Below are 25,609 nucleotides of genomic sequence, written 5' to 3'. Positions count from 1 at the left end.
CTATTGACTTGGCTTTGGGTCACTTAATATACCCAGCCTTAAAGACATTTAATATTCTCCCGGGTCTGACTGCCACTACCACCTTTCCCTCCCTCTAAACTGGATGATGTGGTTGTATTTTGGCTCTTACCTGTGCCTTGAATGCTGCCAACCGGCATATTTTACATCTATGCTCTTTAGCTGGTCAAAAACCAGCTCTCCTTCTCTGAGCTACCCACTCCACTTGTCAACTGACCTGGTAACGATACATTACGATTGAAGAACGAGGGCACTGTGTGTCTAAAGAAAGAGGTTTAAAATATTTTATTAGGGAACATATATCAATATTCAATGACACTTAAATATTATGGCATCCATATTTAGAAGGACAATATAAATGTTTATAACCTGAACAGTTACTTTATGAAACAAATAAAATAAATTCCTTTTAGACAGTGGGCTGTATGATCCATAAAGTATATTTTTTCAATAATTTACTCATCTGCTTAGGAAAATGTACATTTGTTTTCTTCAAAAAAACAACAACAATGTGATTGTTCACCACATCACATCATAAAACAAATGAACCTGTAAAAATGACGTGTAGAAAATTCAGAGACACTTAAATAGCACATTCCAAAGATACCAAATCCATTTAAAAGGAATTAGATGCTTCAGAAGCCATTGCAGTCAGCCTGGTGTCATAGATATGCATCAATACAAAATGCTGCAGCAAGTTCCAGTATGACGACTCACACGCATGAGCATTTTTATCTGACTTAGGAGAGAAGTCTCCCTTTTACAGCATAGAACACAAAACAAACTCTCAGCAAGGTTCAGATGAATTTTGTTTGTTACATGGAGGGCAGGGTCATGATATCAACTCAATCAGCCAAATACTAAAACCTGGAGAAAGTGGCGTGGTCCGCAAACATAGCAGAGTTAGAAAATGTCCCTGCGGGGACCTTATTCACTGCGACAATTGTAAGGGTTACGGGAAAATCATAGCCACTAAAATCAGCCTGTCAGCCCGCATTTGCTTCTCTGGCAAAGCAGAAATGCCATGTTTGTATTTTGAACAGATCTAATGAGTAGACAAGCAGAAAAGCTGCAGTAAGCCAGGAAATGTCACAGGGTTCATGTTTAAATGGCATCAGCTTTATTTACTAAAATACAGTTTTAATTTCACAGGCAAAATGAGCTTCCAGAATTATTTTCTAGCCCCAGCAAGTCAAGTCCTTCCAGTTGCTAGTTGATTGGAGAAGTGCAGCTCAAAGGTCTTCATTTTGTTTCAGTTGCTCCCACACCTCCACTGCATTGGATTTGCAAAATCTACCAGGTACCCTTCGCTACTATGCAGTGTCCTGATACTGACCCTCCAATGATGGATGATGTGAAAGACAGCCTCGGGGAGCTGTAGCGATCCATTTATTTTCTGCATTTTTCGGGGGTAGGGAAAACTCTTTCTTTTAATATTGTATGACATTTTCATGCTAAAAGCAATTCCTCAATTTTTAAAAACACTGAATTGCATCGTGTAAGATTTGCTTGCAAAGACTTCCAAGGCATTTGGTTATTCGTATGGATTAGCCACTTCATGTTCAACAGATGTTTATTTGCACAATGAGAAACAGACTTTTTTTTTTCTATTTAGCCATCCCACTGTAATGCTGTGTGCTAAGCCTTGAAAACAAAGAGAATCAGACAACTGAGAAACCAAGGCCTTTCAATATTCAGCCAAGCCAAACATGGGAGCTCTAGCAGGAAAGCCCCTGGCTCATTATTTCCTGGCTCTTCCTTGGTTCATCCTTGGCTTAAACAGAGTAGGAAGAAAATCAGGCATGGTTTTCCTGCATGGGACTTGAGGGGTGGGGTTTGCAGAGCCAACTGGCCGCCATGAAATGGGAAGCTGCTTTCCATGTGCCCTGTCAGACATGCCTGAGGTTCACCAGGCCCTGGGCCTTTGCACTGGTTCATTCCTTACTTGCTTGGAAAAACTCCATTTGTTTCCCACTCCATTTTATCCTCCAGGATCCAAATTAGAGGTCACCCTTTTTGAAAAGCCCAACTCCAAGGGTGGCTTGGGTGCCTTGCACTAAACTCCTTTGGTCCTGCATGAATTCTTGTGCCACAGAGCTTTACTGTGTTCTGTTATAGTCGTTGACTTTCCTGTCCTCTCCATGGACCAAAGGCACCTTGAGGGTGAGGACCATGTGTCCACCCTTGTTTCCTCCACTGTCTGGAGCTGAGCCTGGAGCCCTCACCGAATATTACAGAATGGATGGGTGAGGAAAAGAACTGCTGTGTGCAATGACAACTTCCCTTGGAAAAACGTGATTTGGTTTTGCAGCATGGCTTCTTCTACTTTTATGGAGGTGCTAGAATTCGGGGAACATGAAGGGAATTTTAGTGTTTAATGTTTAAGAATGCAACAGGGGAAGCTGTACTAAGCTGATTCTCAAAAAATTGCACTTTGTCCCCCAAACCTGTTTTTCTGTCTTGTGTTTCCATCCACAGCCACCCCTTAAATCACTATTGTCCCAGTCTTGACAAGAGTAATATGTTAGACTTGTGTCTTAGAAGAATGCTTGACAAAGAAGTAAATCCACGTGGCAGGTAAGACTTACAGGTTTCTGAGGTGGATTCGAAAGACAGTTGGTAGCAGGAAAGGGGGCTGGGCTGGACACCCCCTTCACTGGGCCATGAGGACAGCACTCATGGACATGAAGCTGGCTTCATGTAATGAGTGTATGTCCCCTCAAAAAAAAAAAAGACAAATGGACCTTTCATGGATTACATTAATACTTTTAATATACTAAGCATCATGTGTCAACATGACTAAAACTGTAGCCTTCTGTAGAGTAAGAATTCTTACTACAAACCCAATGTATGCATTTTCACAAGTTCATACTTTGGTCGAGCTGGTTCTTTGTAAACCGAGGCCCATATTTATTTCCCTGTTGGCCAACCCAGTCCCCTTCTGCTCCCTATGAGGTGCTGTTCTCAGTGTTCCTTCCCCTAGCACTGAAAGAATGAAAAAACTCTTTTTAATTTGGGCCAACACCAACCCATTCAGCCTTGCCACGACTCAGCTTCTCAAAAACCCAGAAGACCCAAATAGCCACAGACGGTGTTTACACAAAGCAGAGCTGGGCCAAGAACTTCATCCCTGAAAGTGACTTTCCCCCTCCGCTTAAAACAAGTCTGAGATTCCGAATCACAAGAGACCATTTGGCAGGGAGAGGTGGCAGGTCCCTGTCAAACATGGCCTTTGAGTATGGCTGCCTGACCTACTGAGTCGTGGCGAGTGGAGTTTGCAGTATGGATTCTCCTGTGAAGCCACCTGCCTGGAAGGGTCCCAGAGATCATACAAGGGGGGGGCCACAGAAATGCCACGGCACTCACTGGCAACTTGAAATTAGAGCAGAGACTGAGTTGGCCTTTCCATGATGTGGATTTCAATTCTGGCTGAAATCAAAACTGCCTGTGGGTCATGACTGGGAATTTGCTGTTTTGTCTTGTAAACACTTCTGATAGTCACCCAGGCCAGGTGCCTCCCTATTTGTTTAGATGGTTTTAAACCCAAACTTTGCTTCAAATATTCTACTGTCTTCCAGTGGCCAAAATTACTCCTCTTTCTCATAGCATCATTTACATAAACACACACACATCTTTTATATAATAACTGCACGCTATAGAGTATCTTTCATAAAACAACTGTTGTAAAAAAATACTTCCTATTGCCAAGTAAGTAGTTAATTCGAGAAAGATTGCAATCGAAGCAATGGCACCACAGCTCTTGTGACTTTCTCATGAAAGAGTAATTAGTGTCTTGAACTGGTGACGACCCACTTCTGGAAACAGATCAACTGGGATGGAAAGTAAAAGAGAGTAAAAGACTTTTTCCATCTTTTCCCGCATGTTGAGTTCTCGGTGCTTTAAGACACTTTACAGGTGATGTAATTTATAATAAAGTTGAATTAATATAGCATTTGGGAGGGGAAACGAAGACAGGCAAAGCATGCTAGCATTTCTTGGGGGCCTTCTATGATTCCACACATTGTATCAGCCCTCATGAGGCATTTTTATGTGCAGCATTGCATTTGCTTACCCCATTTCACAGGTGAGGAAAATGCAGTCAAGAGAGGTCAAATGACTTGTCCAGGATCACTTAGTTAGGTAATGAGAAGGGCCTGAAATTAAGCCCAGGCCTTATGGCTCCTAGGCCATGGCTCTTTCCCCAACCCTACTGACGAGATCCCGCTAGTTCTCCTCCCATGACTGGTTCTGGGTGAAGGTGGTTAAGTCAGACCAGGCGGGTGGCCAGCACGGGTGAACTAACTGCAGGAAGAGGTACCGGCAGGCTCAACTCTTTCCAGTCTTTGTCTTTTTCCTCACTCCCTATCAGACTTGACTCTATTCTTCTCACACCCGTATCATCCTATTGGTTCTCTGTGAAAACGTTTCTTTTGTAATGTAACTGTGAAGTCTTTACACGTTAGGGGGCCTGGGTGGCTCAGCTGGTTAAGCGTCCAACCCTTGATTTCGGCTTGGATCACAGTCTCAGGGTTGTGAGATCGAGCCCCCGCGTCAGCCTCCGCGTTCAGCGTGGAGTCGGCCAGAGATTCTCTCTCTCCCTCTTCTTCTGCCCCTCCCTCTGATCACATGCTCTCTCTCTCTCTCTAAATAAATTAAAAAATAATCTTACATTTTACCATATCCAAATGTGCAAAGGACTTGGCACATAGTAGGTGCTCTAAATGTAATTTCTCCTACTTAAACTTTATCTCTGTATACCTCATCACAGTGCCTCATACGGAGCACGCTCATTTCATTGTCTGCAATATTGGGTTAAGTAGGTGTGGTATAATTGGAAAGTGGGCTGCCTGTGACTTGTTATACCCCAGAGACAAAGGGAGCTATTTTTTTCCCTCCACAACTGATGAAGAAAGCATGTGTTTTGATTCAGGCTTTAAAAGCTGAAGTAAAATTTCTGTTGCAGAATGTCAGTGACTGTGTGCTGAAGTTTAGGTATAAGGGTCACGAGTGATGTTCGGAGTAGGAAGGCAGAGGGTGAGGTGAGCTGCTGGAGATGGGGACATAAGCACGCAGGGGACCCCACTTTTTAATCCAATTAGTCCCTAGTCAATGTTTAACTCCCTTAAGAAAGTATGTAGAAAACGAACAATTAATTGTTATTTAAATATTTGTAATACCTGCTTGTTTTGCTCTTAAAAAGATTTCATCACCTTAGTTTTTTTAATAGCCTTCTTGTCAGATGACATTTGGGTATCCTTATTTTTGATTAAAGCTGCTCATCCACCTACCTATTCATCAATGCTCCCTCTTCCCCTGCCCTTTACAAGGACTGTCACCTCTGCCAGTTCACAGGGGCTGGGTGGGGGAGGTGCTGTGGACGGCAAAGCATTCATCCTGACGCTCCCTTAGCTTTTGATTAATGAGCCAAAGGCTTTCCAACCCTTGAGACTTCAATTAGCCAAGCTGCAGAGCTGAAACCTTTTCATTATGAAGATAAGGCTGGGTTTAGCGAAAGGAACGGGGACCAGACTGGGGAAGAAAGACAAGTTTTTTTCTTTTTTTTTAGTGGATAAATCAATAAGCCATTGCTATACTCAATCAAACCTGTTTTTGGATGGTTTTGGCTGAAATACACTCACTACTTTGGTAGGTGCTGGCTTTTCATTTGATTTTTCCTCCTGTAATTTCTAGATGGGATGGAAGCTGGTGAAGCACAAACTCTTAGCCAACAAGGCTGTTCCATTGTGATGGATATTGTGGGGCCAGAGACACTTCCAATTTGAGCAGTGCCCCAGGGAGGGGGCAGGGGCACAGGAAACCAAAGTGGCACCGTGCCTTGCCCAGAAAGCGCGACAGTCGATGCTATGCACTTAGAGCAATCCCGATCCCTCCAAATGAGGATAAATGGTCTTTGTGTCTCAGCAGGAACCAGGCAGAAGGCATCACTCCATGACTGTCAGGGCAGCACCCTGCCAGCGATCAATTTGTCTACAATAAAAGGCTTAGGTGGGGTTGATGAAACAGAAATGGAACTGAATTTCTCAAGAGAAGCAAGGTTACCAGGCCAAGACCCTCTAAAACCACACGGAACGGGCAGCAGCACCCAAGAGGCCGGAGCAGCGGGGGCTAAGACCCTACGCTAGAGTCACTGAGGGCTGGGGCAGGAATAGTGGGAGGTGGTCTGCAGAAGGTCAGACTTAGAAAGCCTTTTAGCAGGGAATGGCTATCTACATCCTCATATCCAATCAAGTCAGTGTCACTTCCTTTCCTCTACTCTTTCTAAGCTGTGAGACAGGGTGGAAGGAAAGCTACCTGAAGGCTCACTGGCATCCATTTTCCACGCTGCTCCTGATGTGGGGAGGACGTCTCTGAAACAGCATTAACTCCCCCATTGCCAGGATTGGGGCCCAGTGGGGATCACAGCCTATGGCATGCTCCTCAGTGACCCATTTCCTGGGACTGGGTTCTGTTGTTGGTTCTTCACCCCATCTTACTGCATCTCACCTTGCTCTCAGGGTCTAGGGTCTGGCCCATTCACTGATGGGGGTCTGCTTTTCCGGGTGCAGAGGTCTCCTGGGGGATTCGGTGCCTGCCCTGACTCAAGATGGCAGCTAACATGGGATTCCCTACTGCTGTGCTCTCCACCCCTGATTAGAATCTCACTAACTGTTCAGAAGCCCTATTACCTGAGCCTTCCTGGTGAGTCAGCTGGTATTTCGAAGGCCCTGTGGACCTGGTCTCCCAGCCCCTGCCTGGAACTAGCGCTTGGCTCTGGTTCCTTGTCCCTCTTTGTCTCCTCCCTGCTTGCTTGCTCAGGAGGGGCCCTGGTCCTTAGATAGGATCCCTCAGGGGCTGAGTACTGTTCTGGGCATACAGAATGACATGACAGGTTCCACTCTCCAGGAGTTTTAATCTGGTTGAAAGACAGAACCTATATAGGCGTGGTGTAAAGTACATTTTAAGGTGAAAAAACTATAGATTTTAAAAAAGCAACAGACGGATAACAAATAGGGTGCACAATTACTTGTCAAATGCAATTTAGAGACAATTGTTATAGGGACTCAGAGAGAATGGGCAGGAAGGGCTGAATTTGAACATTTGAGTTGGGGAAAGAATTGTGGATAAGACTTTGCAGGCAGAAAGGAGAGTGTGGGGAGAAAGTTTTATGGGTTAAACTGTCCCCCCCAACCCCAATTTCGTATGTGGAGGTCCTAATCCCCAGGATTTCAGAATGAGACTGTGTTTGGAGAAACGTTCTTTAAAGAGGCCGTTAAGGTTAAATGAGGTCATTGGGGTGGGCCCTGATCCAATCTGGCTGTGTCCTTAGAGAAAGAGGAGATTAGGACGCAGACACACAGAGCGAAGGTGATGGGCAGACACTCGGAGAAGGCAGCCCCCGCCACAGGGCAAGGAGAGAGGCCTCAGAAGAGACAGCCCTGCAGACCCTTGATTTCAGACGTCCAGCTTCCAGAACTGCGAAAGAATAAATGTCTGTGTTGAAGCCCCCAGTCTGGGGTATTCTGCTATGACGGCCCCGGCAGCCTACCCCAGGGGGTGCTGTGTCAGCGAAAGCAGGAGCACATTGGGTAGGAGAGGACCCTCTGCATAGGGGAGAAAGGTTCCTGGCACAAAGTTATGATGAGAGAATAGAGAGAGTCTATGAACAAGTTCCTGTGGCAGAGGAGCTGGTGGGGATGGGGACAGGCAGTGGGAGCGCTAGATGAGAAGGAGCACCTTTCACCCAGTTGAGTTCTGCTGAGTTTTGTGCAGGGTGTGCCTTCCGAGGGAGCAATCATTGCTTAATTGCTTAACTTGCTTAATGCTAACATGAAACCAAGTTTGCTTTGGGATTCATCGCGGTCTTGAAGGCCCTAAGGGCTAAGAGGGAGAGTGAAAGGTGAAGGCACACAGAGGCAAGAGACCAACGATGCAGGAGAGAAAGAGAAGGTGACATTGTAGGGCTCGGTAAAGACTTCAGAAATGTCAAAGTGAGAGGGGGCAGCTGGTAAAAGAGGCGCTCACCTGTGGGTGGGGATAGAAATAACAGGGAACCACGCTTGACCACCAGCACGTTGTGCTTGTACCCTTAACATGGAACTAATAGTATAAGCCCAGAAAGATAGCAATGGCAGCCCAGGTACAAGTCTTTGTGGAGGGACCTTGAATGGGCTTCCCCTGGGGCACCCATCTCCGGCCCGGGGCTCCCCAAGGCCTCAGGGACACCAGCTTGCTGTGTCAGGCCTGACCTGGGGAGGGGACAGAGAAGCTGAGGGAAGTCCCCCTTGTCACCCAGGGCAATGCACGGAGCACTGTATCCCATGGGCATGGGCACCCTGTGGGGCAAGGGTTCCTTCCCCATCATTCATTGCTTATCAGTTTGAAAAAAGTAGAGGGTGGAATCATGGAGAGAGAGGCAGGGATAAGGAAAGGAGACTGGAAAGGAGAGAGGGTCAGGGTCGAGACGGAAGGGGACGGGGAAGGGAAGGGAGGCTGCCACATAGCGTCAGCCCAGAGGCCTTCTTTTCTGTGCCCAGCATAGGCGCTGCTGTTAGTACTGATATTTTTGATATTATTCCATTATTAGATATATTCCTGATATTGTTATAGCTATCTCCAGGTTCTTCCTCATCAGTTCTGCCCCCATTCCCATTCCCTACCCCCTGCCCTGCTGCAGAGTCTCATCTCTCAACACTGTGGACCTTGGCCTAGGCCACAGGAACTGTACCCCTTGTTTCCAACGGACAGCGTGTGCCTCCCCCTCACTGCCCCATCAGGACTGGAGAGGGGATGGGGACAGGGAAGGAAGTCCCTCCAATAACATGCCAGCCTCGAGAAACATGGCTTCATCATCACAGGGAAGGACTGAATATTTCCCCATGGCAGCACCATTTTGAGTCTAGTTAGGTGATTTCAGACTTAAAAATGAAAACCAAGGAAAGAAGGAGGAAAAGGATGAGGAAGAAAGGGAAGAGAAGCCCTGCTAGAAGCTAGTATTTGTGTTTGGAAGATGTCTCTCCCCTCCAGCACCCCTTTCTGTACCCCGCTTCTTGGTGATCCCCAGGGTGGGCCCTCGGATGTCCTGGTGCAAGGTGCTGTGGTCAGAAAGCCTTCCCAAGAAGCCAAGTGTGACCCCCAAAGCCTCTAGGGATCCCCATTTCAACAGGCTCCAGTGCTCTGGGAGGGATTTCACATCGGCTGTGGTCAAATGGCACCCCCTGGTTGTTGTTACTCATGGAGTCAGCTGGATTGTGCTGGGAGACTTTCAGTGGGATGAAAAGCTGAAAGATCCCACCCCCACACCATGGACTCTCTGGGCTTCTGCAGCCTGCCTGTTTTACAGAACCCAGCAGTGGGAAGGGGTGGTGGGTGCTTCCCTCTTGTCCCGATGCCTGGGTAGAAAGTTACAATGTTGTACTAGAGTATGTCTTTTGGGTGAGTGGGTTATATGGGCAGCCTCCCCCCGCCCACCTCAGTATGAACTTGTCCCTTCATCTAACAAATCATGCAGGTTGGAAATATTAATTTGGTCAAGTGGAGCTGTGTCAATGGCATTCTTAAAAAAAAGATGCTTTTAAGCTGAACACCCAAATCCACTGTTTAGCATTGTTATTATTCCTATTCCGTAAGCTAGAGATGGCATAGATCAAGGATGGCAAATTGGGGCCCATGGGTTGTTTTGTTTTTGTTTTTTGTTTTTTGCTATGGCCTGTGAACTAAGAATGGATTCTACATTTTTAGAGGGCTGTCCAAAAAAAAGCAAAAACCAAAAAAGAATGTGTGACAGAGAGCGTATGGCCCACAATGCCTCAAATATTTACTACCTAGCCATTTACAGAAAAAGTTTGCCAACCCCAGGTGTACATTAAATAGATTTTTATTTTTTTTAGTTGGTCTGGGAACACCCTTCCCCTCCCCCATCGGTAACAATGCTTCTTGGAAAAATGCGTTCTTGACTTGCAACAGATGAACTTGGTACCCACCCAGCTCATGAGCTGGGGACTGTCTGTGCCTCTTTGCATTTTTTGTGCCCAAAGCAGTGTCTGGTGCAGGAGAGGAAGCGAGCAGCTTGCTCACTATGACGAAGGGGTGTAACAACAACCCTCAGGCTCACTGAAACTTCCTTTGCAGCCTTTGCATTCTCAGGAATGCAAGGAGGTCCTTAAGGTGTTAATCCCTGCTGGCTTTGCCTTACCCGTCACCCTGCTGAGCAAGCCAAGAGCCCCCTGCCCTGCTTGCTTCCTTAGGTCTGGTGCTGCCTACCTAGGGAGAAAGAACAGAATCACATTTGCTAGTCCTTTAGCCAATGAGAAAAGCATAGACAAATACGCACTCTGAACAATCTGGCATCGCCCAGCCTCCGGCAGGGATGTAATAGCAGAGAAGGTGCCAATGGAGCCGAAAATATGGATCAGAGATGAATGAGTGACATAGGAAATTCACGGTCTCGAGAAACACAGTGGACCCTGGGGATACCGAGGGCGTCACGGAAAACGGAGTCAGAGGCTGGATTTGGGGCTATCTGAAGCATCCTCCTTAAGTCTCTATGTTTCTTCAGATGTTAAGAATAGATAATACACCCTTCCTTAGCTTTGTCCCTCACAGGAAAGACCTGAGATAGGCGAAATTACTTGGCCAAGTGCAAAGTGTTACACAAATGGGAGGACATACTAAGCTCATGTTGGGACATCCTGTCTTAGCTTCTTTTCTATTGCATCTGAAGGCACCTCCCCTAGTCGGGCTTCTTAATAGGTTGGCGCCTTCATTATTTTTTTTTCCTACAAATACAGTATGAACTTGCTCTTAGATTTTTTTCTCACCTAATTAAGTCTGTATTTCTCATAGCTTAGCTCTAATCATTTCCAGCTTATAATGTGGCTCTGTTGACTGGAATATAGAGGGAAAGTGCTGTAAAGACTCCCGAGCCACAGGGAAAAACAATCATTTTGTGTTTGGAAACGAAGTAGCAAGCAGCTTCAGGGCAGTTCCTTGCTTGTCAGTTGCAGCAAAGTGTTAGGAAACCGCGCATCCTGCTTTGAGCGATGTCCAGGGTAAGTCTTCTCCTTCCTCCTCAACACCGCCCCCTGCCCACCGCCATACCCTTCCTTCTAGCCGGGAGACTCAGGAATCCATGTTGCGGTAGCAGAGAAGAAATAATATTTTCCTGCACAGAGCAGATGAGCTCCATCCTCAGCCCCCACGACATCTGGATCTGGGGTGGGGGGCACGAGTGAAGCCATGCTGATGGGAACAGGGGCAAGGGGCCCGGTGTCCTCTGCCGAAATCCTAATTTGATTTTGCCAGCCCCGGCCCCCAAAGTCATCTCCACTCACTCATCTTGCGGGGACTTTGGAGGGCCAGGAGGCCACTGTTGTCATTGCTTTTTGAAGACGGTGGACCCCGCAGCAGCCTGGGCTGAGCCCTGCTCCCCGGCACAGTGGGTAGACAAGGAGCAGGTGCCAATAGTGTTCCAACCAGGCTGGACCGGAGCTGTGTGCAGGTGGTTTCAGGGTTAAAAGTCCTAGTAGCATAAAAAGAAATCAGAGCAACAGTGAGCACCCCTCTGATGCCTTCCTACTAGCCACCATTGCCTTCTTTTCGGTCACCCTATTTTTGCTTGCAGAGTTTACCTTCCACAGGCTCGGGCTCCCTTCTCCCTTTGCTGACGAGCAGAGCTCTTTCCTTAATTAAGTCAACAAGTACTCATACGCAGAGGCAGCATCTCTTTTGGCAAGAGGACCTGTGCAGAACCAACCCCAGAAGCAAATGAGAATGTTTGTCAAGCTCGGATAAAGTAGCTGTGATTAAAGAGTGAATCATTACCTGCCCAAGTAAAAAGTTCCTAAAACCTTCTCGCTCCCAGGCGGTGGCCATGGGACCTATGGGGCCAGAAGGTCTGCATGATGGGTTCAGTTTGAGGGGCCGAGGCAATCCGAGATACTCAGGGCATAAAGCTCTCACTTGCAAAAAGGAATCCAAGAACAAGTGGACGCCGGCTAATCCACAGCCACGGCTGCCAACGGGTTCTTCCTTTCCCAAGATGGCCTACGTCTCTGGCTACCTGGGGATCAGCATTGTGAGCCATACCCCTACGGGAACACACATGAAATTCACATGTTTGACATGCTATCTGGGCTTGGTGTAATTCCTGGGGAAATATCTATAATTCCTTCTCCCTCTCTCTCCAACTCAAATAAAAAAATAATGTTGGAGTACCGGGGACAGTGATGTTGTATTTGTTATTTATTTTAAAAAGGGATATACTTCCTGAAAGTGTGCCAATTAACTCTGGTTGGTAGTCAGTAACTCTAACATCCTATGCAACGTGTTTCATATCCACAACTGGGTTTTAACATTCTAGGCCAATGCAGCCTCTTCTGCATTCTCTTATATGCCCATCTGCTCCCAGTCTGATAGAATTTGTCTTTCTTGCAAGGCCTGAATAACTTTCCATGTCATTATCCTCTAAAAAATGGTGCAGTCTGAAAGGTAGACTTGTAGGCACCAAACCCTTCTGATTCTGATCTGTTTTGGGGATTTGGCTGGGCTGGAGTTTGGCAGCATATGTATGGAGGTTGATTGGAAGGCAGATCCCCAAGAAACAAAATGTTAAAACGCTGCAAGGCTTCCTATCCTCAGCATCCCCAATCCAAACTGGGGAACATCCCTCCCCCCCCAACTATTTAGGAGGCAGAGGCACGGGAAGAACGTGTAGACTTTAGTGTTAGGCAGATCCAGGACTGAATCATGGTTCCTCACTGGCCTAAGGCGAGTCCTTCATTACTCCGAACTATCAGATTTTTACCTTTGAAATAGAAAGGTGAAATTGCTATGAGGTTTAGAGCCAATGGGGTATAAAATGTCCTGCCGATGCCTGGTGCACAGAAGAACCTAACAAAAGAAAACCTTACGAATATATTTATTTAGCCAAATATCACTTGTCCACCATGGCTGGACAAATCCAGGTGAGTAGTGAGAGTCTGAAGCCTTCATGTTGGCACACGCAAAGTGATAACAAGCAGAATGGTCTTGGACAAGACAGGAGTAAAGGCAAGTGGAAGAAAAGTGATAAGCAAAAGGCTTTCCTGAAATCCTGGCAATAGCCTGGGGAAATGTTTAAGGAGAGAGCTTCAGGGTCTCCCTGAAGGCATGCAATTCGAACTGCAGAAGAAACTCAAGTTTGGCCTATCCCATAATGTCAAGTTGATTTTTTTTGCGATGTTTCGATAGTCTCAAAGCAACTGCTTTTTATAACACATTAGAGAAAACATTGTGACCACTGTTGCTCTGGGTAAATTCTTCAAACTCCAAATAGAAGCAGTAAACATGTGAGTATAAATATGACAATCATTTGTTTAACTGTGACAATTTTAGAGAGTTTTTGGCATGCTCAAAAGGTACAGAGATTTTTGTGGATGAGTAAAAAATAACTCGAGTATTGTTTATCCCACTTTGACTAAGTCTTGGGTGACATTATCAATTTCTTGTAAAATTGGCGTATTTATACCTAATAGAACGTTATGGGAAAGGAAATAAATGTTAAAGTTTGCCTCCCTGGAGGGACTGGGGTTGGTGAAGAGTGTAGCAGATAATTCTTTATGGACCGTTTCACATGAATACAATTGTCATGGTTTTATCTGATGACCAAACGATTTCCTAGTTGTTTATTTTAATTAGAAGTGGCTTCAGTGCTAGCTTTCTGGTAATCCTTAGCTTTCTAAAATCTAAAACTTAAATTTGTCCGGGAATGAGTTTAAGGGGAGCCATATTTTATGGAAGCAAAACTATTACCATTCTTTTCGTGGGGATGCCCTTCCTGTGAAGGGAAGCCTGACAAAAGGGGTTTTTAAAATTCAGATCCCGAAAGAAGCTCTTCTCAACAATGAAACTTATCTTTCCTATCAAGGCAGAAGACAAGCGCAGTTCGCATACTCGAGTCCTTCCCTGATGCTTATGTCCATAATAGGACACCCACATCTGGTAGAGCTGTTATGGGACATGCGGACAGACCAGAAGAATCTAAAAATCCGGCCAATATCTGAAGCCAGAATCATAAGCACAAGGCATGGCGCCTGTCTGGTCAGCAAGAAGACATTCTCCAGAAAAGGCTGAAAAAGCAAAATATTCAATAGCCAAGCACGACTGACAACAGCCTCAAATCCACATGCAAACATACCCCCTCCCCGCCCCCATGGCAGTGTGCAAAGATATTAGCCTTAAAGAAGCACTTGAAGAAATTTTCATTTTGCTGCATGGGAAGAAGAAAAGATAATGGGCCCCTACCTTGGCTGTGAAGGCTAAATAGGGGCCGTAATCAACTTTGAAATTCTTAGAGGAAATTACTCAAATAGGGGGAAGAGGCTACAGAAATGGTCAGTCAGCAGTTTTCGATCAGTGATTCTGGCCAGGAATTATGCCCAAACCATAAATCTTATTTTAAATTCTTATTGTGGGATGTGAAAAATATTTTAATTCTTTACATACGATAATCCTCTTCCTCTTAAGCCATATACCGAGTTATTAAGGTTAGCCAGAATTTGGTATACAGAAAGCAAAAGCAGCACGTTCCCCAAGTTCCCATAGAAAGTGGGAATAGATGAAGTGAACGGGCTCCTGGATCTTTCACCAGAATAAATGGGCTTCTGTCGAAAACTATTTGCAAATTCCGGCTTTAGACGATTTTCTGGTGACCAGTCGGTATCCTCCCAAGCTAAGCATGTGTATCTCTCAAAGTTCAGGAAGGATATACCCGGATCCTAAGGCTCATTCCACCATGCTACCTGTGCATTCAGGGCCTTGAACCTCATTCCTTAGGCAGTGGCGAAGCCGCGGAGGAAAAATGGAAGTCCGGAGGCGCCTTCCAAAATACTATAAGCTCTGGATTTTCATACTGGTGTTCTGGAAAAGGTAAGCGATTTGCCAAGAAAAGCCGTTCTAGGCCACATCGAAACGGCTGTGCAGGAAGTTTGCAGCCTCTTAGCATGAAATTAGCACCCGCCCCACCCCACCCCAAACCCTTGATCTTTAAATATGTTTCACAAGAAGCCTTCCTCCATTTGATCTTGGAACCGCTTACTGGAATTTTTTCTGCAGCAGGAAAGTTGAAAAAAAAAAACGACCCTCACCCCTCCTGTCTCCCATCAGGAAAAGCCATCTTTTCCCCGACTGTCTAGACCCAAGCATAGAGGAGCCTCCATGAGTTCCGACGCGTCATGAGGGCCCCTCACCCTCATCTTTAGGGAATCGGGAGCAGGAGCTGGTGAAATGGCAGCAAAAGGTAGATCTCACTGTCAAGTTGCACCCAAGTTAAGAAACTGGATATGGTCAGAAATGGTGGAGTTTAAAACGTGCTCTAAAAATAATGTGCCTGGATACTGGCCACCATCTTAAGGCTCTTCCTCTCCAGGCCCTCTCCTCGTAAATATCCAACGTGGCTGTCAGTAAGTTTAGCCTGAAAATAAAATCCCCTCACTCCATCAAGAAATAGCTCCAAACTTAGAGTGTGTGCTCAAAATATTCATGATGAAATCATAACCTTATATTTATAGTCTTTTGGATTGTGTATGACATTCTGTTTCCCATGGTGTTTTTCGTTGCAAGGGCCAGACGTGGAAAGCGGCCTCAGAGGATGACTGCGAGAGCATTAGCCTCAAGGAAATGCTGTTTATCATCATTTGCAGCCGGATGGTTGCGTGATATCCTCCTTCTTCCCTGAGCCCTACCCACTGCCCCAGAGTCGGGTCTCTTCCCCCCACCCCATTCCCAGATGGTCCCCGGTCCCTGGTCCTGTCTTGTCATTCAGGAAGAGTGAACTGGCCTTCCAAGTAGGAAGTGGGGTGGGTGCCTAAGATCATTCCCTCCCCCCCAACCCCCTTCCTTCTGATCTTTCCTGTCCTCTAGACTTCCTCCCCATTTTCACTGAGGGAGATGGTGTGGATCTTAATGGTTGGAACTTGGTGGGTCTCTCCATGGCTGGGGGTCGAGGGCCCCACACAGCAGCACACCTGCAAAAAGCTTTTACTTCTCACCCGGGCTGTGGTGCAGGCTGACTGGTCTTTGGACACTGTACTCCTGGCAGATTCACGGGGCACTGAAGAGAAAAATTTCCATTCACAGACCCCATCCGTCTTGGAGATCTTATAGAAGGTCTCTCCTGATCCCACTGGGATGCGCACCAGGTCCTTGTGCTGCCCCTCCACGGCGTGGCTGGGAGGGTGCAGGGTATAGCCCGGGGTATGTTTAGACTGCTTTCTGCGGAGACACTGGATTCTCAAGACATTCTGGAAGGCCTTTTTAAACTCTTGACTGGAGCACGGGTATATAATGGGGTTGATGCAGCTGTTTAGGTATCCGAGCCAAAATGCTATTTTAAAAACTGTTTCTGAGGGCTTGAAATCAGGGAAGAAAGACCCTGGAAGAAAACACAGATTTGTACATATTATTTGTAAGCCAACAGGCCAACTGGCTAGGAAAACAAGCAAACAAACCAACACACTTATTTGTACGTCTCTCAAATGTTTCATGTGATTCCGAATGCGTCTGCGTTTCTCACATCTGACTGGCTAGCCCCTACGTGTAATATCCTCCGAGGCTGTTCTCACCTGGTTCATACGTGCAATATCTATTATGGGAGCCAGACCCACTGGGTGGGTTTGTACCAGTTCTCATCAACGTCGCTTGATGGCTGCAATGAAGCTTTAAGTAATAAAAAAAATGAAATTTAGGCTGAGTCCACATATGCGAGTTGTTTTGACTGCATTTAAAAACAAGTTGGGGGGTGCCTGTCAGTTAAGCGTTTGCCTTCAGCTCAGGTCATGATCCGGGGGTCCTGGGATCGAGCCCCGCATCAGGCTCCCTGCTCGGCGGGGAGCCTGCTTCTCCCTCTCCTCCCCGCTCGTGCTCACTCGTCTCACTCGTGCTCTCTGTCACTATCTTTGTCTCTCTCTCAAATAAAAAAATAAAAATAAAATCTTTAAAAAAATAAAAAAAATAGAAACAAGTTGGAATCCATTAAAATAAGCCATATTAAAATGGGGTTACCTAAATATTCCCTTTGTTCTTTGATGTGGGGTTACATAGACACAGCCTAAGTTATTATGAATCCCTTCTCTCTCGAACATGGGAATTGTATTTTTTAATGAGAATCCAAAATTCACAAAGTATTGGCCTTGCCAACTTTCAGCAGCGATTTTCTATTATGCCGAAATGATGACGATTATTGTTGATGATGCCTTTTGATGTTCTAGTATACTCCCCTGCTCAACATGCGCCAAGGGCTGCCAAATGCTTGTCAGGCACTTGACATTGAGGATCCTTCACAGTACCCAATGTAAGCTAGCTTTCTAGCATGAATACTTTTACTCTAACCAGACTCACTACCAACTTTACCCATCATGGCTCATTTTTTGGTCCTCTCAAGGTGGGTCTTGATGTCTAAAATGTTCTTTCCCATCCTCTTTACCTGCTCAAGTCTTACCCATTAATTTATGGGGGGGGGAAGTCAAGTTTCAGACCTCTTTACATCTTATACAGTAGCTGTCACCTAGATCTTGGTAGCAGAATGACAAAACAATGGAACCCTAAAGCACGAACAATCTTAGGGATTATCTTATTTAATTACTGAGTTTTCAAATTTAAAAAAAACAATGATTAAAAAGTTGTCACAAACTTGATCGCCACAGTGAGGGATAATCCCACTGCCATGGTGATGGATAAAGGCATACAGAACTCACAGCGTTCTTTATTCTCTGCACCACTTTTTTCTTTTGCATCAACCTAAGGTCTTGATTTCACATCTTTCTGTTTCTCTCTGCTCGACAGACCCATCAGAGTCATGACAAACTGTTGGGTGTGCTTAAGATCCACTCTGGTGAACATTGCCCTGAAACTCAGCAGGGGATTTGACAAATACAAGTGAAAGTGAACTCAAACATTATAGAACCAAAGAAGACAAAATGGTACGGTGGTGGATGGGAACATTTATTGCCTCTGAAACACGCACACACATACAGATGATTGCTGTTACGTGAGAAAGCATTATTCTTTAACTCCAAACCACTTAATGTTTTCCTGTAATTTTAATGGAACTTACTCATATTGATTGCCTGGTTTGCAGTAAAAGGCTTTAAATACAATTTAATCACCATTAGTAACATTAAGAATTATGGGACTCTTATCAATATCCCTACTCTAGACAAGGAAGAAACTGTGGTTTAATGGGGTTGAATAACTCAGTTCAGGTCACTCAGGCAGATAACTAATTACTGGTAGAGCTTGGATGTGAAATTGGCCAGTTGGACTTTAGGATCTATGTTTCCTCATGGAATATCAAAATATACTGGAATAACACATCTCTTGAGAAGGAAGATGGTGTATGGGGAGTGATGAAGTGCACAGTTGGCGGAAGCGAAATTGGAAAGATGCTTTTTCAAACTTCATTTGAGAGGTGGAGAAAGTGGCCAACGCCAACATGACTGGTGGTTTAGTGTGAATATGGTCAGTTCTAGAAAAAAAAATCATCTTACATTATGACACCTATATATTGTCCACTCTTTCTTTCTAATAGTGACAGCGACAAGATTAAGGGAACCTGCTTCACAAAGGCACGACTTGGCCTGGGCTTAACGAGAATATGAGCCTGGCATACCCTGTCTGGGGAGCTCACCATTCTGTACATCAGGTAGGCAGGGGATTGCAAATATATATATATATATATATATATGAAGTATGAATTATGAATGCGAGTGCTAATAGAGTGATTTGGGAACCCTGGAATTTCCCACAATCTCTTCAAGGACACTGTCCTCACAGAGCCCAGTTTTGCATTCATGAATCTCAAGAATTCTCTTCCTTCCCTTGAGCCCCCTCAAATTCCAGGTCTGGCTGACCCAGAGCCGGGCTCTAGGGTTCTCTATATACATTGGCCTTCCTGCTGTGTCCATAGTTTAAGAGGTAAATACGGGTTTCCCAGTCTATGTGCTCAAAACACCATCTCCTCCCTGCAGCTAGGGTATTGGGTGAGACAGGGAGATGGTTAAAATGAATTTACACCAAGATTGGAATGTCAGATGGTCTCCAGCTTTAATGTTCTGGGGATATTGTCTTGGGTAATGCAATCAAATCTCTAGATGTTGGCTTTTCAGACTAATCGAGAGATTCTTCTGGACCACAGGCCTTCATCAATGACCCCCTTTTAATTTATCCCATTAAGTGTGTGATAGCACCTAGATGTGTCGAAACCTAGCACGATCTGGCCATTCCCAATCTGACAATCCCATAGGGGCAGGTCGTGGGATTCATTTTTCCTACTGGTGTGTTCCTTCTCCCTTGGGTGGGGGGGAAGTTCTCCTTCAGCAGCTGCTCGTAGGTATGAGCAGAGGCACTCATAACTGTCTGTCCGTCCTTCAGGAACTTTCCAAAAAGGTGAGAAAAGCCAGCATGGGCTGTTTCCCTCCTTATTCACATCCTTCGATCTCTTCCCGCCTTTCATTTTTACTCCCCTAGGACAGGGAGATTGAGCTGGAAAAGAGTTGCTGCTGTCTGGTCCCCAGCAGGGTTCCCTCATCCCTCCATCCCCTTCTCTGTCCAAACCTTCTCACTCAGGCACTGTCTTCTCGGCGATCCCCACTATTTCTATCCCCAGCCTCAATTTCTTCTCAGATCCCTTTTTTCTTGATGATGATGACGCTTTTTAGAATGGGAAGGCTACTGAGTCATGCTTCTCCCTGCTTTCCACCCACCATGGCATGGAGCCCCAGGGTGGAACCCGCTGGTTCTGGGATGGTGCCTCTGACCCAGTCACTAGGCCGTAAACCCCCTCTGAGCCTGCACCGCGTCAGTGTTGCTCGCTGGCGGAGTTCTAGAAGCCAGCACGATGCTGGCATCTCAGAGGCTCCCCCCAGTTACTGCTGAGTGAGCAACCGACCCCTGACCTCTCCATGACTCTGCTTCCTGAAGACGTGGCCTGGCTTTCTTTGCCTGACAGCTGTAGCCCTGATTTCTCTTCCTGCTGGTGCCTTCCTTCTTTTTGTTTTGTTTTTTTCTTCTTTCGCTTTTTCTGCCCAGTTTCTGTTCAAAACCAGAGGGTTTTCTCTGTGATGGTGTTTCACTACCTTTTCTTCCTTGCTGCCTTATCTGGTATCAAACGCTATCGTTGTTCTCATCATGTTTCATAGGAAGAGCCAGACTTTTGAATGACCCTCAGGAGCATAGGGGCTCCTATTTCTCTTGTCACCGTAGGCTGGCTGTGCTGTTCCACACCTCCTGCCCCCTGCCCAGACTCTGCTTCAAAAGGAGCAAACTGCTCCCAGCTTAATTCTCTGAACCCCTCAGCCTGTAGGTCATGTCATCCCTTGCCTGTGAATCTGCCTGGTTAAATTCTTGAGCTTTGGAAAATCCCCAAGCCCCTAGGGACTCATCTCTTCACTGAGTTTCCTTCCACCACTTGGTCTGCTGCAGAATTTCTGGCTCTTTTCTTTTCGGGACCCTCCAAACATCTTGGTGAACTAAAATTTGGCCAGACGAGGTGGGTACAGCACGAGTTTATCCTTGAACACCATCCACGCCTTCACCCTTGGAGATTCAGAACCCTCACCTCCACTGTTGAGGCTTCTACATTTTAAGGGGAAATTCAAACTGATGGCTTCAAATGATGCTACTTATGTCTCGTCACTCAATGTCCTCTCCATTAGGAACATGTGACCTTTCATTTCTGACCCAGGGCTCATCTGTAGGCTTATGATGGGGGCCACTGGGAGCCACTCAAGTGAAAGCTTGGCCACCTAGAGTCACATTTTAGCTACCAAGTGACAGCAATGTTTCCTCTCAATGCCCCCAACACAAGAGAAAACCAGTTTTTCTGCCACTGTTGGTCTCCTAAGTGAGTTTTCTCCCCCAGTGCTTCAGTTCACTCTAAAAAGCAGTGAGGATCCAAATGGAGTTCTCAAATTCCAACCCAGCACTGGTCATGAGAAGGTTCTTCTTGAGTTCAGCTCTCTCAGAATCAGGGTGACTTGGTATGGAAGCAGAAGGCTAGGAGTCAGTGTTCTTGGTTCTAGTCTTCCAGCTTCTATGCTTCATTTCACCCACCTGCAAACTTCTCATCTTAATGACAACTTTGGGAGAGACCGGGTTATGATAAGCTCGAATTAGCCGGAGTCACAGAATGCCAGAACGTGGAGAGTGGCCGAAACTTAGCACCTAGGCAGCACCAACATCCTTCCTTATAGATGAAGACAGTGAGGCCCGGGAGGGGAATGGTTTCCACAGAATCACCTGGCTCATTGGTGGTCCAGCCAGGCCTAGACCCAGACTCCGCGCGGTTTCACCCATTTCCACTCCTGATCTTGGGTTCCATTTAGCAACACCGCCATGGCCCAGGAAGTGTTCATGGCAGTTCTGTGCAGCTGTTGTCATAGGACGATGACAGGTTTTTTCAGGGATCATGAGAAACAAAGGGGAGGAGAGCAGCACCATCAATAATGACAGCATTTAAAAAGTCATAATGTAGTGTTCAGACCCTGGAAAAAAGCACAGTGGGTGATGATCTTGGAACGACCCATCTGCAGGGTATCACATTCTGAAAATTGGAGTTTAAATGACTCTAATTAAAAGAATGTGGACTCCAAAGAAGAAGCTAATGTTATGTGACACTGGGAGCAAATGACCCTTAATTGTTTCTCCCCATCCAACCCGTGGTCTCTCTGTGCATGTGGTACCGGTCTGTGACTAGTATGCATCCGGTGAACAGAGGAGAGACGCAAGCTGTTGCACAAAGAGGCGGCCAGGGCCCCAGGCCAAGGAGTTCCAGTGACAAGCAACATTCAGGCCAGATCAGTTGGCATCTTCTTGCCCAGAAGAAAACTCTGCCCCACTTAACAAAACCCCAGAGAAGAGCTGTCGGAATCGAAGGATAAGTGCAGGACCAAGTTTCTTCTCATCCCAGAGTCTACCAGAGCCCTCTGTGTTGGGCTGCCAATTTGGCCGTGTCTGAGTGACATCCCTGAGCCCTCCGGAGGCTCATCCAGGGACCACACTTGGGCGGTTCTCAGCCAGACAGGAGACTTTACGTTCTCCACCTAGAATCACGGTCAGGAATATCAAAGAATGCTGGCCAGATTGACCACAAGCTAGAACCCTAGGCTCTCAACTGAACATTCATGGATAGACTTCCCATGAAATGAAATACAAGTCCATGTATGCACAGAGATTCATTTTCCTGAGGAGAGGACTCCAGCTTCCATCGGCCTCCCACCGTGGTCCTGGGGAGACAGAAGTTGGCTAAGCCTGGCTCCCAGCTCCTGAGAACGAGCCGTACCTCTGGCCGGCACAGCTCACTGAGCCCATTTATCCTGATGACTGCATCAAGCTTACAAACAGGGCAAGGGGATGTTAGGTCCACACGCCTTTAGAAGGACCTGCTCTTCTTTCCTTCTATTTAACTGAGGCTTGAAATAGTGTAATTCTGGTCTTGTGCCTGTTAGGGAAGTAATGTGGTTGCTCCTTTCAGAGAGTTAATATGTTGAGTCTTTTCTGAACTTCCTGGCAGGAAGCTGGGCTAGCGGTCAAGGGGAGGAAGGCTGTGTGCGAGGGTGCAGTAGGGGTAAAGATGCACACTATGTGCTGGGTACACAGCACTGAACAGAACAAACCCTGGGTGCTCCGGGGACTGCCCAGTGCCGATGGGAGTGCTGCCCCTTTTCCCTTTTCCCAGAGAGTGGGGTTACTGGTCTACGCTTTCTAGTGTCAAGAACCACTGCTTCTTCCAACCCAGGCAAGGAAAGAAGTCACCAAGGGGGAACATTCTTTCATACCTCACAGTTCTGCAAGTGGGAGACACTCTTTAATGGGACCCTTCTGGCTGGCTGAGTGTGGCTCTGCAGAATTAGGGATTTTACTCTGGAAGAGTCCAGGCTGCTAAAAGCAAAGCTCTACGAAGGGTTTCTCTCACCAGCTATCAAAGCCCCAACCAGTATTCTTCCTTTCAGAGGGTCTCCCAGAACACACGTATTCAGCCCCAGTGCTCGTGATAACCCGGGGAAGAACTCGTGCTCAGCTGGGCTAGACCCGCTGCACAGTTCCCTCAAGAGCATCCCGTGTGGTGTGTTTCCTTTTGCAATAATCAATAATTCAAACACTTTCAAAAGACAGCAAGATTCCCCCTCGCCCCTTTACTTAACAAACAATAACTTGATCGGGGAAAACGCTAGCAATTAAGCGCTCATGTTCTTTTGTAGGTTGTCTCCTTAAAAGTGCTCTCCTTTCATAAATCAGCCCGTTTTCCAAATGTTGCCACTTTCATCAAGGTCATCACTGTTTCATGAGTCTACCATTTGAAACATCTTATCATCTCCACCCAAGAACTTTCTCCAGCCACCTGGTCTAAAGAAGAGTAGTCCTCAAGCTAGCGGGTTGCTTCTTTTTTTGTGGCACATATCCTGGTTTGCAAGCTTTCGAAAATGTTTTTCATGTGATGAGGACTTTTCAGATTTACTCTCTTAGCGCCTTTTAAGTATGCAATACAGTGTTATTAACTGCAGTCCCCATGATCCCCAAGATGTACATTATATCTTGTGACTTATTTGTTTAATAACTGCAAGTGTGTACCTTTTGACACCTTCGCCCATTTCACCCACCTGCTGCCCCCCTGCAAGTTTTCTTGTTTCCTATGTTTTCTTTGATCGACTGTGCTCCAGAGTGTGCAATAAGCTCGGGGGCCGGTGGGGGGGGAGGGCAGCTGTCGTTCTCCCTGTAGGGCAAGCCCAGGGGCTGGCTCAGTCCTGGAAAGGAGTATGCCTATTTGACTCCTCCTCCTCTTTGTCTCTTCTATTCCAGCCAGTCACCAAGCTTCCTGATGTTTTCCTTCCAAACTCCTTTTTAAGCCTTGCCTTCCCCCTCCACAGCCATCCCCGCTCCCCTGCATTGTGGCAGCAGAGCACGGAGGATCTCTTCGCTTCCAGCCTCGCTCAGTGCTGAGCCAAGAGTGCCCGACTCGTCACCCTGCAGCCTTGTGAGGATGGTGCCACTTTCCCACTCAGAAACCTAGGGAGTTCAGGACCAGGGACCAAGAAGGCATGGATCGTCGTTTAAAGCTGGGTGAGTCACTTGCCCCTCCTGAGCCTCAGTTTCTACTTCTGTGAGATGAAAGGTTTCCACCAGGTCATGGTTACCACCCCTGGCCCCCTATAAAAACATTCACCTCTAGGAAAACTGAAATAGTCAAAAGTGAGTATCAGGCCCATGTCAGGCGGGATGGTTAAGGAGCCCTGTGGGGGATGGCCAGAAGGGAAAGGGGCAGACTGGAAGGGAGGGCACCCAAGGTTTGGGGTTAGGTTTTGAGGAGGACATCGTAATGTCCTTCCTGGCGATTTGTGTCTAAGCTGGAGGGGAAGAGGGGCGGAGAGGAGACATCCAAGGGCTGTGGTCATGAGCCACACCTGCGAAGGAGCTCATGCGACCCCCAGGCCCATTGACGAGTTATGCTGAGTGGGGAGGGCTTTTGCTCTTCTGCACGGGGCACAGCACACTCAGGCTGCTGGTGGCTCCAGGCTCCCGTGCCCCTTGCTCATATGGGGGCTGCACACATGCACATCTAGGGCCTGAGAGGCTCTGACACTGGTCATCTGGTAACCTCCAAGGGGATGGCAGAGACAGAGAAGAAAGTGATGGAAGCCATGAGGCAAAATTTTCAGAAATAACTAGAAGGGAGGGAGGCTTTTCAAGGGGCTCAGTAACACAGTTAAGGGAACCTCATAATGGTGAGATCTGTCAGGATGTGCGCTGTGAATTATCTTTGTGCTGCTGATAAGATCAAATTCAAGCTTATCACCTGTCATTCCAGGCCCTTCATCATTTGGTGTCCCCAGCCTTACACAACCTCCTCTCCCATTACTCATTCATTCAACAAAATGATTTGCTTAGTACCCTCAGTGAGGTAGGCGCTGTTGTAGATACTGGACATAGAATGGTCAGGAAAATGAATACGGTCCTGTTCTTGGAGTTTACGTTCTGTGAGGATTTCCAATAAGTGCCCATGAAATTGAACTGTGGATTTCCAACACCAAGGCTTTCTTCTTGCCATGGTAGACTGTTCGCCATAACTCTGTTAATCCACCAAGGTGACTATGGCCTCAGCTCACGTGGTTCTTGCCTTCGTTCTCCTGCTCCTCTCTCAGTGACTGAGCCTCTCCCCCATACCCTTTCCAACTGGAATCCATTCCGATTGTCGATCTTCAAAGCTGTGTTCAAAATCCAGCTTACCCATGAACCCTTCCTGCCTGGCGGTCTATCTCGTTTTCTCCCCATTCCCCCTAAGCATTGGACCTTAGCACTTTTCTCTGTAGTACTCATCACCACCTTCTATACTTATTTCTTACCCTCCCTTTTTCTTGAATATAAACTCCCTGAGGGGCAGAAGTTTCTGTCTTTCCATGTCACCGCTGTATCCTCACACCTATGGTAGTTTACGGCATATGGTGAGCCACAGTAAACACTGCTGAATGGTTGAGTCAGTCCATCCTGTGGTTCTAGTCTCTCCAGAGACACACAGCACTTCTTAGCCCTCACTTACATCTCCCTCAGTGATGAACATGATTCT

General features: G+C 46.5%; 1 protein-coding gene across 3 annotated transcripts in view; it reads right to left on the bottom strand.

The window, feature by feature from the left end:
- Window positions 1-288: 288 nt before the first annotated feature.
- The window catches only part of ADRA1A (adrenoceptor alpha 1A), a 119,232-nt gene continuing 93,911 nt past the window's right edge, over window positions 289-25,609 (bottom strand). Inside the window, exons 2-3 of one of the 3 annotated variants that reach the window (XM_036085803.2) lie at window positions 16,044-16,426; window positions 289-11,536 (exon numbers count right to left, since the gene is read on the bottom strand). In XM_036085803.2, the coding sequence (XP_035941696.1) occupies window positions 11,528-11,536; window positions 16,044-16,426 (392 nt within the window). In that variant the 3' untranslated portion in view covers window positions 289-11,527. Of the gene's footprint in view, window positions 16,427-16,627; window positions 16,711-25,609 lie in introns of those variants that run through there. The other 2 variants (XM_036085801.2, XM_036085804.2) reach the window with 2 other exon arrangements.

The sequence above is a fragment of the Halichoerus grypus genome, chromosome 3, assembly GCF_964656455.1.
Source record: "Halichoerus grypus chromosome 3, mHalGry1.hap1.1, whole genome shotgun sequence".
Taxonomy (NCBI): domain Eukaryota; kingdom Metazoa; phylum Chordata; class Mammalia; order Carnivora; family Phocidae; genus Halichoerus; species Halichoerus grypus.
Note: the sequence above shows the minus strand (reverse complement) of the source record. Positions and strands in the feature narration are given on the sequence as shown.